This window comes from Mustela putorius, unplaced genomic scaffold, assembly GCF_011764305.1.
Source record: "Mustela putorius furo isolate JIRA1106 unplaced genomic scaffold, ASM1176430v1.1 tig00000174_pilon_pilon_pilon, whole genome shotgun sequence".
Taxonomy (NCBI): Eukaryota; Metazoa; Chordata; class Mammalia; order Carnivora; family Mustelidae; genus Mustela; species Mustela putorius.
Window position 1 is genome coordinate 4352530 of NW_025421304.1, and position 13176 is coordinate 4365705.

The following is a 13176-nucleotide window of genomic DNA, read 5'->3' on the forward strand; positions in this document are numbered from 1 at the left end:
GATTCCATGGATGGTTTCCCTGGCTTGCCTTTGACTTCCCGAAAGGAAGTGTTTTCCACTTTATTTTATTTTTTTTAAAGATTTTATTTATTTACTTGAGAGAGAGATAGTGAGAGAGAGCATGAACAAGGAGAAGGTCAGAGAGAGAAGCAGACTCCCCATGGAGCTGGGAGTCCGATGCGGGACTCGATCCCGGGACTCCAGGATCATGACCTGAGCCGAAGGCAGTCGTCCAACCAACTGAGCCACCCAGGCGTCCCGTGTTTTCCACTTTAAAAGGAGCAGTAACATAGGTTACTATGAGGAGCTCAGAATAAATCATCTGACGAGGGAGTTTGATGCTGCTGTGTGGTTCAGGAGGGCCTTTTGCAGATGATCCGGCATGAGGTGGAGCATAGAAGTTACTAGAGTCTGATTATGACCGCCTTGGGGATGTTCGGAATCTGATTGTAGTTTCCAGTGTATTCGCTTTTATCAGTGCACCAGACTGACACATGGTCCCTCTGGGGAATGGGACAAGGATGTCTATACTATATGTGTCTTCTCATGAGACCGGTCCCAGGAGAACTCAGCATTGTTTGGAGGAAGCAGAGTAGGACTTCCTCACGCCCCCTCGAGCCCTGGTGTGAACCAGTGGCGTAGTCTGTGTGGAGAAACGATTATGACTGTCCCTGGTCATGAATACCCACTCCTCCTCCTTCTGTGGGTGGGTCAAAGGAATTTGACCATTCGTGAAGGTGGCGAGCAGAGGCAGACCGCCTGGTGCCCAGGAGTCCCCACCCAAACTGATCTACCCCGTGACAGCCTCCAACCCCTGTCCGAGGCACCTGCCCCTGCTCCCCCCGTTCTTGTTCCCTCCCCTGGTCTGTCCCAGCTAGCCTGTTAGCTGAGGCTCCTGGGTCAAGGCCTTTGGGATTTCCATGCTCAGGGGTCAGGAGGTGGAAGGGATATGGAGGAGAGACTTTGGGCTTGAAGGTGGCCTTCTTGAACCCCTTGTCACTCCCCACATGCACGTGCTGACTTCCGCAGTGCTCGGAACCAGGCCTAGAAATGTATTCATGTTGTTGCCAGTTTTCAAATTTAATATTCTAGAGACTAGTTTCTACTATAACATAAATTTGACCTTTTTCTGGTGGTCTTCAGTGCGTTCCTGTGTGGCTACTGCGGGGCTAGTGCGTGGAGGGGATGCTGGAGTGGCGTCAGGGAGCCCGAGTGTAGGTTCTGACCACTGCTTCCTAGTTGTGTGGCTTTGGATGAGATTCCCTGTCAGAGTGAGTTTTCTCCCAGGTTAGAAGGGACGAGTGGGGGGCACCTGGGGGGCTCAGTGGGTTAGGCCGCTGCCTTCGGCTCAGGTCATGATCTCAGGGTCCTGGGATCGAGTCCTGCATCGGACTCTGCCTACTTGTGATCTATCTCTGGAAAATAAATAAATAAAATCTTAAAAAAATAAAGAAGGGACGAGTGGTGTCTTTTTTTTTTTTTTTTAAGATTTTTATTTATTTGACAGACAGAGATCACAAGTAGGCAGAGAGGCAGGCAGAGAGAGAGGGAAGCAGGCCCCCCGCTGAGCAGAGAGCCTGATGTGGGGCTCGATCCCAGGACCCTGGGATCATGACCCGAGCCAAAGGCAGAGGCTTTATCCCACTGAGCCAGCCAGGCGCCCTGGGACAAGTGGTTGTTGAAAGAGTACAATTAGATAATACAAGCCCTGGTGCTTGTGAAATGCTCCAGGACCGGGAGTGAAAGCAGCACCACGCTGTCACGCTGTTCTCTTTTAAGATAAAGGAATCTCTGGGGCGCTTGGGCGGCACGGTCGGTTAAGCGTCTGACTCTTGATTTCAGCTCAGGTTGTGATCTCAGGGTCCTGGGATCGAGCCCCACGTTAGGCTCTGTTCAGCTCAGAGGCTTTCGGATTCTTTGTCCCTCTCCCTCTGTCCCTCCCATTTGTGCTTGCTTGCTCTCTAAAAGAAATAATTCTTAAAAAAAAAAAAAAAAAAAGATGAAGGAGTCTGTACCACTAACTGTAGAAATGGCAGCTAAAGTTCTCTGCATCACCAGTAAAAGGATGATGAGATCCAACCAACCTCACTGGTGGTTGAGGAAGTGTAAGCCCTGGTCTGGGAGCGGGTGTGTGTGTGTGTGTGTGTGCGCGCACGCGCATGTGTTGTGTGTGTAGGAGAGAGAGGGAGGGAGGGAGAGATACTGTAGCTAGTAAAGGAGCTAAGGATGAGTTTTAAGCTCCCGTTTCTCCTTCCTGCCCAACACCAGGTGCGCTACCTTCTGGAGTGGACCGAGGAGGACCTTGATGAGCTGGAAGGTGCCATCAGCGTAGACAGTATTGAATTTTGTCACCCCCTGTGCCAGTGCCCGAAATGTGCTCCAGCTCAAAAGGTTTGGCTGTGCTTCCATTGGTGTGGCTGGGGGTGGGGATGGGGAGGCAAATAATTCTTCCCTGAGGGAAGCTGTCTGCTTCCCAGCTAGCTGGTTACCGAGTGGCTGTTAGCTGGCATCCCCTGAGATGTGGTGAGGGAGGTTTAGTTGTTCAGCTCAGGGAGGAGGGAGGCTAACACGAGTGTGGATCTGGCTTGGGCGCCTTGCTTTCTGAATGGGCAGGTCAGGGAGCAGAGACATGCACACGTGCTCAGTGTTTCAGCTGCTCTGCGGGACCCTGAGTCACAAGGCAAGAGTCCATGGCTGAGGGTGTCTGTCCACATGGCTGCCAGTCCCCTGAGGAAGCTGCATTCGAGTTCCATTGACCACAGTCTTTGCTTAAGTTGGTCCCCCTTCTGCGGGAGGACCCTCCCTCCAAATATAGAGGATCCCCTGTGTCCTTTACCCAGTCTCCCCCAGTGGTAACAGCTTGCAAAGCCATAGGACTGTTTCTTATCCAGGATATTGACGCAGGAAACAGTTTACACATCTTATCCACAGTTACTTGATTTTACCTGTGCCCAGTATGCATGCATGTGGGTGCACGTGTGTTCACTTTTATCACACACATAGCTTTGTGCATCAACCACTACACTGAAGGTACCAACACTCTCCCTCATCATGAGGAGAACTACTCACGTTGCCTTTTCCCACACCCATCTGCCCCCCTGCTGCCCCCTAAACCCTGAGTTAATTTTTGTACAAGGTGTGATATTGAGGTTGAGGTTCATTTTTTTGCCTATGGATATCCTCCTCTTTTCATCACTTGTTCAAAATACCATCCTTCCTCCGTTGACTTGCTGTCCCACCCTCGTTGATAATATACAGTGTGGGTCTCTCTGCAGGGTCTGTGTTCTCTTCCATGGTCTGTGCGTCTGTCCTTCCATCAGTTCCACACTGTCTTGATTACTGTAGCTAGAGGAAACTTTTGTATCAGGTAGAGTCATTCTTCATAACTTGCTCTTCTTTGCCAGGATCATTATAGCTACTCTAAGGCCTGTGGGTTTGTTTATGTCTATCAGAACTCTTACTAGGGTTTTGGTAGGACTTGCATTAAAAACTGTAGATTAGGGACGCCTATGTGGCTCAGTTAGTTAAGTGGCTGCTTTCGGCTCTGGTCATGATCCTGGGGTCCTGGGATTGAGTCCTACATCGGGCTCCTTGCTCAGCAGGGACCCTGCTTCTCTCTCTGCCTCTGCCTGCCACTCTGCCTACTTCTGCTCTGTCTCTGACAAAAAAAAAAGTCTTTTTTTTTTTTTTAAAGATTTTATTCATTTATTTGACAGAGATCACAAGTAGGCATAGAGGCACAGAGGCAGGCAGAGAGAGAGAGGAGGAAGCAGGCTCCCTGCCAAGCAGAGAGCCCGATGCGGGACTCGATCCCAGGACCCTGAGATCATGACCTGAGCCGAAGGCAGCGGCTTAACCCACTGAGCCACCCAGGCGCCCCAAAAAAATAAAGTCTTAAGACAAAAAACAAAACCTTAAATAGATTAAGTTGGGGAGAAATGACATCTTTACTGTGCTGACTTCATGAACATGGTATATCTCCAAATATTCTGGCCACCTTTTATTTCTTCATCATTCTGTGATTTTTGGCATACAGATCCTGCCCATGTTCTCTTAAGTGTATACTTAAGTATTTCATTTTCTTTTGAGAAATCGTAGATGGTATTGTGTATAAAGCATGTGCTTTTGTGCTAGCTATTCAACTCAATATGTATGTCCCATACTGAGAAAATTAGACTCCATAAAACAAGATAGAGTAGGGTTGTCCTTTGTATTATAAGATAATCTGGACTTTTTAAAAAAGCTTCACCATGGGTCATTCTAACCCAATAATACTGAAATGAGTGAAACTTCCATTCACATGTAGCTTTTTAGCTCGCTCCAGGGTCATTTGTACATTAGGGATGTACAGCTTTTGTTCTGTCCCAATGCTGCTGGATGGGGACAGCCCAAAGAATGATTTCCCCTGTGTAGACTGCTATAAAAAGCATAGAGATTAAAAAGGCAGATGATGTTTGGAAGAATACGATGTGCAGTGACTGTACTTGAGGCCCGGTCTTTGACTCTGTAGCCAGAGGCTGTTACTGTGTCTCCCTGTCACTGTTCTTCTTGCCTTTGTCCTAGACTCTGTTGTTCCCCACCTCATAGTTCATTAGTTGTAACAAGAAACTGGATTACACATTAAAATAAATGCTAGATTTATTGAATAATAAATCTTACATCCTTTGCTTTTTTTTTTTTTTTAAAGATTTTATTTATTTATTTGAGAGAGACACAGCAAGAGAGGGAACACAAGCAGGGGGAGTGGGAAAGGGAGAAGCAGGCTTCTTGCCGAGCAGGGAGCCCGATGTGGGACTTGATCCCAGGATCCTGGGATCATAACCCAAGCTGAAGGCAGATGCTGTATAACTGAGCCACCCAGGTGCTCCCATTCTTTGCTTTTTTAAAACCTCTTTATCTCATTTTGAAATTTCTCCAAAAGACACAAAAAGACATAAAAAAGACATTTCTGTGGAAATTGCTTCATGTCTATGACTTAGCTAACCACCCCCTGGCCCCACCCTCTTCTAGCCTACTGGTGTGTTTAGAGTATTTGCTTAAAAAAACCTTTATTGGGGACGCCTGGGTGGCTCAGTTGGTTAAGCAGCTGCATTTGGCTCAGGTCATGATTCCAGCGTCCTGGGATCAAGTCCCATATCGGGCTCCTTGCTTGGCGGGGAGCCTGCTTCTCCCTCTGCCTCTCTCTGCCATTCCGCCTGCCTGTGCTCACTCTTTCTCTCTCTCACTCTCTCTCACAAATAAATAAATAAAATCTTTTAAAAAACCAACCAACAAGCAAAAAACTTGATTGAAGTACAATTTACACCCGATAAAGTCCTGTGTACCATGTACAGTGCGTTGAGTTTGTGCAGACACGTAAAAGCATGAAGCCATGATCGCAGTCTAGATCCAGAACTCTCCATCACTCCTGAGGGTTTTCTTGGGCATTCCCCCTTCCTCCCCAGGTCTGCTGTCTGTCATCACAGACCCGTTGGCATTTTCTAGAATTTTACATGGGTGGAAACCAGACAGGACATGCTCTTTTCAGTCTGGCTTCCTTCTGTCAGCGGAATGTGTTGAGATCCACATGGGGTCAGTGGATTTCTTTCTTTTTATCGCTGGGTAGTATTTTGTTGACTATACTATAATCTGTCAAATAACCTGTTGATGAGCATTTGAGTAGTTTCCTGTTTGGGGCTTTGTGAAGAAAGCTAGTGTAAACATTTGTGAGCAAGTCTGTGTAAAAATGTATGTTTCCTTGGGTAAATACCTTGGGCTGTAATTGCTGGATTATGTAGTAAGTGCGTGTGTAACTTGATAAGAAACTGCCAGCTTTCCAGAGTGATTTTCCATCTTCCGTTCCTGCCACCAGTGTGTGAGAGTTCTAGCTGCCTCACATCCTTGTGACTGTTAAACTTTAGCCATTCCTGTAAGTGTGCAGTATTTCATTGCGTTTTTTTTCTCCCTACTTCTTCATCTGTTTGTTTTTAATTTTTTGAGGTTCAGTTTACATGCAGCAAAATTCACCCTTTTAACTCAGCATGCCGTTTTTCTGAGAGGGAACCTTTTTAATCATCAAAAAGTGAACTAGGGATGCCTGAGTGACTCAGTGGGTTGGGCCGCTGCCTTCGGCTCAGGTCATGATCCTATGGTGCTGGGATCGAGCCCTGCATCGGACCCCCTGCTCAGGGGCGAGCCTGCTTCTCTCTCTGCCTCTGCCTACCACTCTGCCTGTTTGTGCACACTCTCGCTCTCTGACAAATAGATAAATATAATTTTTTTTTTTTTTTTTAAAGTGAACTAGGGCGCCTGGGTGGCTCAGTGGGTTAAGCCGCTGCCTTCGGCTCGGGTCATGATCTCAGGGTCCTGGGATCGAGTCCCGCATCGGGCTCTCTGCTCAGCAGGGGGCCTGCTTCCCTTCCTTTCTCTCTGCCTGCCTCTCTGTCTACTGGTGATCTCTCTCTGTCAAATAAATAAATAAAATCTTAAAAAAAAAAGTGAACTAGATAACCAAAGTTTTCATCCTTGGGCAGTCACCTAGAAAGCTGATATAGCAATTTTATTATCAAATGTAGGATTCATTGTCATAATTCAGTGTTTGTTTTCAGTTGCATGGTGTATAAATGTTTTCTTTGTCCTTTTAATTCCTGATAGATTGTTCTCCTATTGGCCTGATGGGTTTCAAAACCACTGTGAACTGATACAGACCATCTCCATGATAGAAACATGTGTCTTTTGTTTTTCCAAATCTTGTGCCTATCTTTTTTTTTTTTTTTTTAAAGTTGGGTTGTCAGTGGAGTTGTAAGAATCTGCTGCTGTTTTTTTTTTTTAAATTTTATTTATTTATTTGACAGAGAGAGATCACAAGTAGGCAGAGAGGCAGGCAGAGAGAGAGATAGAGAGGAGGAAGCAGGCTCCCTGCTGAGCAGAGAGCCCGATGTGGGGCTTGATCCCAGGACCCTGAGATCATGACCTGAGCCGAAGGCAGAGGCTTTAACCCACTGAGCCACCCAGGTGCCCCTCTGCTGCTGTTTTTAAATTCTGGTTGGTACCCGTGCTTTGTTGGGTCCACGTAGTACAAACATTCTCTCCCACTCCATTACTCACCTTTTCATTTTCTTGATCTTGTCTTTCAGAGAATAACCATTTAAAATTTGCTTTTGGTCTAGTTCATCAAATTGTTCCTTTATATATATATTTTTAAAAGATTTTATTTATTTATTTGACAGACAGAGATCACAAGTAGGCAGAGAGGCAGGCAGAGAGAGGGGGAAGCAGGCTCCCTGCTGAGCAGAGAGCCCGATGCAGGGCTCGATTGCAGGACCCTGGGATCATGACCTGAGCTGAAGGCAGAGGCTTTAATCCACTGAGCCACCCAGGCACCCCTCCTTTATAGTTTTTGCTTTTTGTATCTTATTTAAGAAATCTTTGCTTATTGCAGTGTTGCTGGGATGTCTTGTGTACTCGCTTCAGGAAGTTTATAGTCTTAGCTCTTACGTTTAGGTTTATGTTACATTTTCAGTTTTGTATGTGGTGAGCTAAGGATTGATGTGCAGTTTTTCCATGTGTGGATAGCCTGTTGTTGAGATGCCATTTGTGGAACAGACTTCCTGTTTCTGGTTGAATCACCCTGGCATAAAGAGGGTCTCATTTTGGGGGACCTGCTCTCTTGAATATGGAAATAATCCTTTGGTACGGTTTACCTTTCTAAAGTTGTAGGAATTCACCTGTGTGTAGCCTGATTCTGGATCCCGCTGTGATCCCAAATTGTGCACAGGGGCTCTTGGCAGGGTGGGTGGGCGCGGGTGGCTTCGATTCCTTCAGCCCAGTTTCTTAAATACTAATGACGTTTCTCTCTCTCCATCTGCATTTGCTAGAAGCTGGCAAAGATCCCTGCCAGTGGACTTGGTGTGAATGTGACCAACCAGGACGGCTCCTCCCCACTGCATGTTGCAGCTCTGCATGGGCGGGCGGAGCTCGTTCCCCTCCTGTTGAAACATGGTGCCAGTGTAGGGGCCAGAAATGCGAACCAAGCTGTCCCGCTCCACCTGGCCTGCCAGAAGGGCCACTTCCAGGTACAGAGTCTTTCTCCTGGGCAGAGGGCATGGGTGCTTGCTCTTGGTTAGAGCCGTCCGTGCTGGGAATGCTGCAGAGAGGCAAGTTCAGGGGCAGGCCCAGAGCACAGACACATGTCCTTCCTCCCAGCCCCAAGATTCTGCACTGCCCAGGGCAGGACTGCTCAGCAAGAGAATGCAGAATTCTCGTGGTTCTGGGGGTGGGCCTTCCCCCTTCCCCTCCTGCTCCCTGCTCATCCATACCCCGCACTCCACTGCCAAGCACCTCTCAGTGGCACAGAGGCCCTATCCTGATTCGGACCCCAGGAGGAGTGGTCTTCGGTGCTTGGGTGTTGGTCATTGAGGGCTCTGCCAGCAGCTTGGCACCTTTCATCGCCACAGCTCTTGGTCTTTGTCAGACAGTTTAGGACTTTGTTATTTTTTTTAAGATTATATTTATTTATTTGAGAGAGAGAGAGAGAGAAAGCACAAGCAGGGGGAAGGGCAGAGGGAGAAGCAGACTCCTCGCTGACCAGGAAGCCAACACGGGGCTCGATCCCAGGACCCTGGGATCATGACCTGACATGAGCTGAAGGCAGATGCTTAGCTGACTGTGCAACCCAGGCATCCCAGTTTAGTACTTTGTAGTGAACGACCCTAAGGCGGAGGTACAGGAAAGTGTTGGGGTCTGTTATCAAAGGAACGAGACTGAGACAAAGTGAAAGTTATGCAAAGCCTTATTCTATGCCAAGCATTAGAAGTCAGACTGACTGACCAGGGCCACCTCCAAACAGAGTGACCCCCTCCCGATCTCACAGGCTGGTTTTATAGGGCATAACCGCAGACCCAAGGTATGTGGCTTCTATTGTTAAGGCGTTTACTCCTGGAATCGATACCCAGAACCATACCAGGAACTACTGGGGCGTTTATTCCCAGAATGAAGTCCGTGGATGTAAACAACAGTATGGCTACTTAGGCAATATGGAGTTGCTCTGGCTAAGCAGGCCCTAATAGTTAAACGGGTTTTAACATTAAATTGGCCCTAACAAGAGAATTGTGAAATGATTGACTTTTTCAAAGTCCTATATTTCTTTCTGAAAATTGCCTCTTTAAAACAATTTTTCCCTTATAGCTCTACTGTAAGCTTTTAAAGGCAGGAACCAGGGGTTCCTGGCTGGCTTAATTGGTAGAGTGTGTGACTCCTGATTTCAGGGTCATGAGCTCAAACTCCATGTGGGGTGTAGAGTTTACTTAAAAAAAAAAAAAAAAAAAAAAAAAAATATATATATATATATATATATATATATATATATTTAAATAAAAGACAGGAACCAAATCAGGTCTTCCATCTTTGTGACACCTAACATTGCACTTCAATTGCCAGTATCACAATCTACAGAACTGGAGTGATAATTCCAGTCCTCCATAGGGCAGGTCTAAGAATGAAATGAAAAAAAAAAAAAAAAAAAAGTGCCTCCCACATTGCCTGGTGGAGGAGAACATCAGCAAATGTCTGTTGCACTCTGCTTCAGTTGATCAGCTTTCTCCTGAGAGTCAGACATGTGTCCAAAGTGCCTTCCAAATAAATTAGAGAAAAGTCAAAAGGATATCCTGTTAGAGGATTTTTTCCTCAGATTTAATTTTTTAAAAAAGGTTTTTATTTATTTATTTGAGAGAGCGACAGAGAGAGAGAGCATGAGAGGGGAGAAGCAGACTCCCCGTGGAGCCGGGAGCCCAATGGGGCCTCGATCCTGGGACTCTGGGATCATGACCCTAGTTGAAGGCAGTTGCTAAACCAACTGAGCCACCCAGGTGCCCCACAGATTTAATTAAGGCTGGAATTTTGTCTTCTCTGGGATAGGTGGTGAGGTATCTATTGGATTGTAACGCAAAACCCAATAAAAAGGATATAAGTGGAAACACACCCCTCATTTACGCTTGTTCCAATGGCTACCATGAAGTTGCGGCACTGCTGTTACAGGTAAGGGCCTCCCAGCCCTGGAGCTGCCGGTACTCGTCAGTCGTGGGTGCTTCATTTCCTGGCATTCCCTTTTTTTTTTTTTAAAGAGAGAGAAAGAGAAGCAGCGCATGGGAGCTGGGGGTGGGGGAAGGGGCATAAGGAGAAAGTGAGAATCTCAAGCAGACTCCATACCCAGTGCGGAGCCTGACATGGGGCTCGATCTCACGACCCTGAGACCATGACCTGAGCCGAAATCAAGAGTTGGTTGCTTAACCAACTGAGCCACCCAGGACCCCTCTGGCATTCCTTTTGATTGCACTGTGCACTGTTCCTCCTTCTAGCATGGGGCCTCCATTAACGTCTCTAACAATAAGGGTAACACAGCACTGCACGAGGCCGTGATAGAGAAGCACGTCTTCGTGGTGGAGCTGCTGCTGCTTCACGGGGCATCAGTACAGGTCTTGAACAAGAGGCAGTGCACCGCCATGGACTGTGCTGAGCAGGTGAGTGGGCGTGCCCGTGCGGCTCACTCGGGTTAAACCACATCTGAAACAGCTGGAGCCGACCTTTGAATTGGGATGCTGGGCTAAGTCCGTGTGCCGGGAGTGTGCGGTGGGTTGAATATCCAGTCCTTGGTCCCCGGGTCAGAGGTGGCCTGCTCAGGGAGCCAGGACTCGGACTTTCAGGGCTCGCTTTTGAAGGGCTGAGTGGAGGTGCTCCCCTGGCCACTGCAGGTGTCAGCACCCTGCTCCGGTCCCGGAGCCCCAGACGGCTGGTCCGGGGCTCCCGCTCCCTGGGCTGGGACTGCATCTGGGGTCTTAGCACAATACAGAATGTTCATTCGGTTGTGGTTCTAAGTCTCCTGGAGTTATTCTCTCTGTAAGGGGAATCGTGATGAGCAGGTCAGCCCTCCTTCCCGTGCTGTGGGTGTTTGTGCAGGGTACTGGTGAGGAGAAGGCCTCCTCTCCTGGGAGAAGCATCATTTTCACATAGAGTCTTTCTGTTTTTGACTCGGGGTAGACAGCTGGTAGGCTGTTAAAGGACATGGTGTCATGTAAAAGTCACCATAAACCCAGCATACTCATAGGCTTATCACGTTAATTTTCAGTGACATTTCCTAACAGAATCAAAGTATTTTAAACCTTCCTTGAGTACTTAAAAAAAAAAAAAAAGTGCTGGGCTGGCGAAAACCCCGGGATAACTCTGGAGTGAGAGATGCCGTTCTCAGCCCCATAGCACAGGGCAGCTAGGTACCCGGCCCGGGTTCCCTTGTAGAGGCAGAGCCAGGCTGCAAGAGCAGGGCTGCTCTCACCACGAGGCTCTCTGGCGTCAGCTTTGTGTATACCTGACTGCTTAGCTTCTCTGCCCAGCTGCACCAGTACTGACAGATTAAAAACAAACTGTAACCTGCTAAGAATTAAAGATCAACTGTTAACCTTTTCCCTTTCCAATTGTAGAATTCAAAAATAATGGAATTACTTCAGGTAGTACCGAACTGCATGGCCTCAGCAGATGATGTTGGCGAAGCAGACCACAAGGAGTACGTGACTGTTAAGATCAGGAAGAAATGTAAGAATTTACATTCTCTCTGTAATTTCCAACATGGGCATGTTTGGAAATTCATGAGTAGTTCGCTGGTGCTTATTTAATTGTGAGTGTGGAATGTCATTATATTCACGATTGGGTGTGGGATAGGGCACCAAAGAAACATACGTTACAGCCTCACTCATCAGCTTGTTTTGCTACTGGTTTTCTGGTTGACTGGGATGATGCTTCCTAAGGGAATAGGGTGGCCACTCCAAGCCTCACCTTTGACGGCTCAGGCCTTCCCTGCCAGCTGGAGAGAAGCCGCTGCCTCTGGGAAATTCTTGTTTGCCACGTGGCCCAGACCCAGGTCTTTTTCTAGGCATTTCCTGGACATCTGGGGCTCAGCGTTTCCTGCTACCTTTCAAGGTTTATTTACTTACTTTAGTTGAGGCATACAGAGATTTTTGGTAATTAGAACAGTAGTTGCCAAACATGGATAGGGCTGAAATATTTTCTTTTCTTTTTTTTAAGTTGTTATAGTCTAGATAGGGCCCATGCTCTTTTTTTTTTAAAGATTTTTTTTAAATTAATTAATTAATTTATTTATTTTGAAAAGACTTTATTTATTTGACAGAGATCATAAGCAGGCAGAGAGAGAGGAGGAAGCAGGCTCCCCGCAGAGCAGAGCGCCCAATGCAGGGCTGGATCCCAGGACCCCAGGATCATGACCCAAGCTGAAGGCAGAGGCTTTAACCCACTGGAGCCACCCAGGTGCTCCAAAGATTTTTTTTTTTAAGGCAATCTCTAGGCCCAACATGGGTCTCAAACTCATAAAGCCAAGACCAGAGTTGTACCCTGTACCACCAACTGAGCCAGCCAGGCACTCCTCTATTTTTTTTTTTTTTTTTTTTAGAATTAGTTTGTAGTGGAATAATGTGACTAAACCCACTTCCACTGAGGCTGCCTCACTGCTGTTGCCTGTAGCTGGAGAATATCTGTATATTAATAAGGATGTAGGTTTCCTTTGGGGGGGGCGTGTCACACAGTAATAAATAGCTACTGATAAATTTCTTTAAGCAAATAGCAGTGCTTAATTTTTCTAAATTTTGTTAAGCTAAGACAATTGAAAGGTTGCATCTGTGCTATATCTCTAATTCTTACCCTGCTTTGGAAGTTTTCAGATGTTTATCCTTTTTTTTAATCTACAGGGAACTCAAAAATGTACGATCTACCCGATGAGCCTTTTACAAGACAGTTTTACTTTGTCCGCTCGGGTGGTCAGTTTAAGTGAGTATAAACCTTGAGTTGATTTCTCTGCCTTTGACCCTACCTTTGCTTACAACTCAAGCTGGTCTGTGCCCCTTCAGTGGGTTAGAGAAAATCTGCACTCACCAAATGCTGCCACCTCGTGGCCAACCAGAGCGTTTCACGCCACTTTCAGACACTGATTTCACTTTGTTTCGGGTTTCAGGGGAAGGACTTCAAGGGAAATTATGGCAAGAGATAGGAGTGTCCCTAGTTTTACTGAAGACTCTTTGCATGAGGTGAGTTATTCAATGCTGGCTTATCATCATATTTCTTAAAGCCTGGCTTTTCCAAAAGGAATCCACGGTGAACACATTTTTCATTTCATGATTCCCTTTGCAAGATTTTCTA

At 46.8% G+C, this 13176-nt stretch overlaps 1 protein-coding gene across 5 annotated transcripts in view; it reads left to right on the forward strand.

Annotated features, from left to right (window-relative positions):
• Positions 1-13176, forward strand: part of ANKRD27 (ankyrin repeat domain 27) — a 52553-nt gene that overhangs the window by 37171 nt on the left and 2206 nt on the right. For all 5 annotated transcript variants that reach the window (XM_045076001.1, XM_045076002.1, XM_045075997.1 and 2 more), the window contains exons 22-28: positions 2269-2391; positions 7857-8054; positions 9895-10014; positions 10335-10496; positions 11451-11562; positions 12729-12807; positions 12992-13064. In XM_045076001.1, coding sequence (XP_044931936.1) covers positions 2269-2391; positions 7857-8054; positions 9895-10014; positions 10335-10496; positions 11451-11562; positions 12729-12807; positions 12992-13064 — 867 coding nt within the window. The remainder of the gene's footprint in view (positions 1-2268; positions 2392-7856; positions 8055-9894; positions 10015-10334; positions 10497-11450; positions 11563-12728; positions 12808-12991; positions 13065-13176) is intronic.